Genomic DNA, 2,500 nt, shown 5'->3' with positions numbered 1-2,500 from the left:
GTTATTATCATCTTTCTTGGTTGTGTCATTACTATTCCTTGTTCTCTTTCATTCTTCGTTTCATTCATCTTGTCATTTGTTTATCACTATGCGTATTATCATTATTGTTATAATATTTGTCATCGGTTATAATAATAATTATCATTATCATTATTATTATTATCATTATTATTAGTAGTAGTAGTATAATTATCATTATCATTATTATCGTTATCATCATTATTATTATCATTATTATTATCATTATTATTATTATCACTATTATTATCATCATTATTATAATCATCATTACTACTATGATCATCATCATGTTGTTATCCCTAATAACCGAGGCTGGATTTGCATTCGCATTTAGGATCCTTATCGCTATTATTGTCTTCGTCCCAGTTTGTGTTCTTCTCTCTGTTGCTTCATGTATTCATTACCGTTGTTGCTAGCATTGTTATCATCTTCACACTGGGGCCCTTTAACAGCATTGCTATGATCAATGTTATCTTTACCCTCACTATTGTCACAATTATCATGATCTCAATCCTCATTATTGTTATTACTATCATTATCATCACGTATTGCTTATACCTTATCTCGTTTATCGCTGTTGCTGAAGGTTCTTTCTTTGTCATTATTACTATTCCTAAAATAAGAGCAACAGCAAGATTGTTCTCTGCTATCTGTCTTTAAGTGTGTTTGTATGGATAAATATCTCCTCTTCTCTCTCTCTCTCTCTCTCTCTCTCTCTCCCTCCCTCCCTCCCTCCCTCCCTCCCTCCCTCCCTCCCTCCCTCCCTCCCTCCCTCTCTCTCCCTCTCCCTCCCTCTCTCTCCCTCTCCAGCACATCCTCAGTTCCTCAACCACATCCCCTTCTCGTTCATGAATTATTCTTCCTCCGTCCCTGCTCTCCTCCTCCCCATTCCTCTCCTTCTCCCTCCTCCTTCCTTTCTTCCTCCACATTACCCCTTTCCAAGTATCCCTCGCAACCCTTGCTCCACACTCTCTCTCTTCCGCCTCCGCATTCTCTCCCTCCCTCCCTCCCTCCCCCTTCCACTCCCCGCCTCCTCCTACTCTTTCACACTCCTTTTCCTCTGACTCTCATTCATAAATTCCTCCTCCGCACCTCCTCCACTCCTTCCCTCAGTCTCCTACTCCCTTTCTTCAATCTCTCCCTTTCCCTCCCCCACATTCCCTTCCATCCTTCCTTCCTTCCTTCCCTCTCTTCCAACCCTTCCCCCCCTCCCTCCAACCCCTCTTTCCTCCTCCCTACCCACCTTCCCTCCATTCAATCCCTCCTCCTCCCTCCCTTCCCTCCTCCTCCTCCTCCTTCCCCCGAGCACCTACCTCGCGAACGGCGTGTGCTCCACCTCGTAGTGCTCGGCGATGGGCTCCCTCCTTATGAGTTGCTCCAGCGCCTCTTCGGTCAGCTCCAGGTAGCCTTTGTGGGCGTCCAGGACACCTACGCCCGCGCTTAAGGACCTCATGGCTGTTTTTTTTTTGTATTTGTTTTTGCCAGGAAGGAATGTCTTGTTTATATTGTTGTTGTTCGCGCAAGCACTTTCGCGATAAGATTCACACTCTCACTTGGGTTGAAAATTCCTTCGAAGCTTTTGAGGGAGAATAATTCTGTTCCTCCCCCGTGTATTATTTGCTTAACGGTTTCCCTCGTGTGTCTGTCTGTTTTTTTCTGCGCACAGGGTGGTTCGAGTATGACTTACACTCCTCCCGAAGGACTCGCACTTGACTCACAACTTTTCTCGAGTCTTCTAGTGTGACAAGGACGTGTTATGTCAGCAGCGTCTGTGCACCGATGACGGGTTCCGAAAGCCAGCCTTGGCTCTGTTCTTCGGTTTCCTCGCTGTTTTGACGTCGCTGTTGTTATTTGTTGTTGGTTTTTTTTGTTTTGTTTGTTAGTCTGTTTCCTATTTCCTTTTCTATTATTATTTAGTTTCCACTGTTAAGAAGACTTTCCGAGACTTACTCAAGAAAGTCTGGGACGGAATTATCTTCGTCTTACACTTCACTGGTACGAGATGTCCCTCTGGCTTCCTTTGCCTGCCTCCGTTTGACATTCACTTCTGATTATCGCATTTGCTGTAACGAACTTCCTCACTTTTTCTATCTACTTATTTATCTTCCGTTACCCCACTTCCTTTCCTTCTGTCTCGAGCAAAGTTTTCTTATCTATCCAGAGTAAAAGTAACACTTTTTTAATATATGTCTTGTTTTGATTTGTCTTTGTTTTTTGCTTCTAAATTCCCTTAACTGGGAATTCGCTGCAGCGACGTCTGGGCGTGTCGGTCTCCTCACTCATCCGAACATGTCTCATTCTTTCGGAATTTTTCGGATAATTCCCTTGTCCTCCTCGGGAGGCAAAAGCACAGGGCATTTTCTCTCTCTGACAGCTTCTCTTTCCTCTCTCTTGCTCTTTTCTCTTTCACATATCTCATCTGTTATTTATATGATCGCGTTTATATAATTTCTCCTTTTATTACAGTCTTCTTGCGAGA

At 43.5% G+C, this 2,500-nt stretch overlaps 1 protein-coding gene across 1 annotated transcript in view; it reads right to left on the bottom strand.

Moving 5' to 3' along the window:
• LOC125034010 (serine/threonine-protein kinase PEPKR2-like) overlaps positions 1 to 2,500 on the bottom strand; it is a 21,079-nt gene that overhangs the window by 17,779 nt on the left and 800 nt on the right. The window contains exon 1 of the mRNA XM_047625646.1: positions 1,335 to 2,500. This exon is cut by the window's right edge and continues 800 nt beyond it. Coding sequence (XP_047481602.1) covers positions 1,335 to 1,474 — 140 coding nt within the window. The 5' untranslated portion in view covers positions 1,475 to 2,500. The remainder of the gene's footprint in view (positions 1 to 1,334) is intronic.

This window comes from Penaeus chinensis, chromosome 17 (assembly GCF_019202785.1).
Source record: "Penaeus chinensis breed Huanghai No. 1 chromosome 17, ASM1920278v2, whole genome shotgun sequence".
Lineage (NCBI taxonomy): Eukaryota > Metazoa > Arthropoda > Malacostraca > Decapoda > Penaeidae > Penaeus > Penaeus chinensis.
Note: the sequence above shows the minus strand (reverse complement) of the source record. Positions and strands in the feature narration are given on the sequence as shown.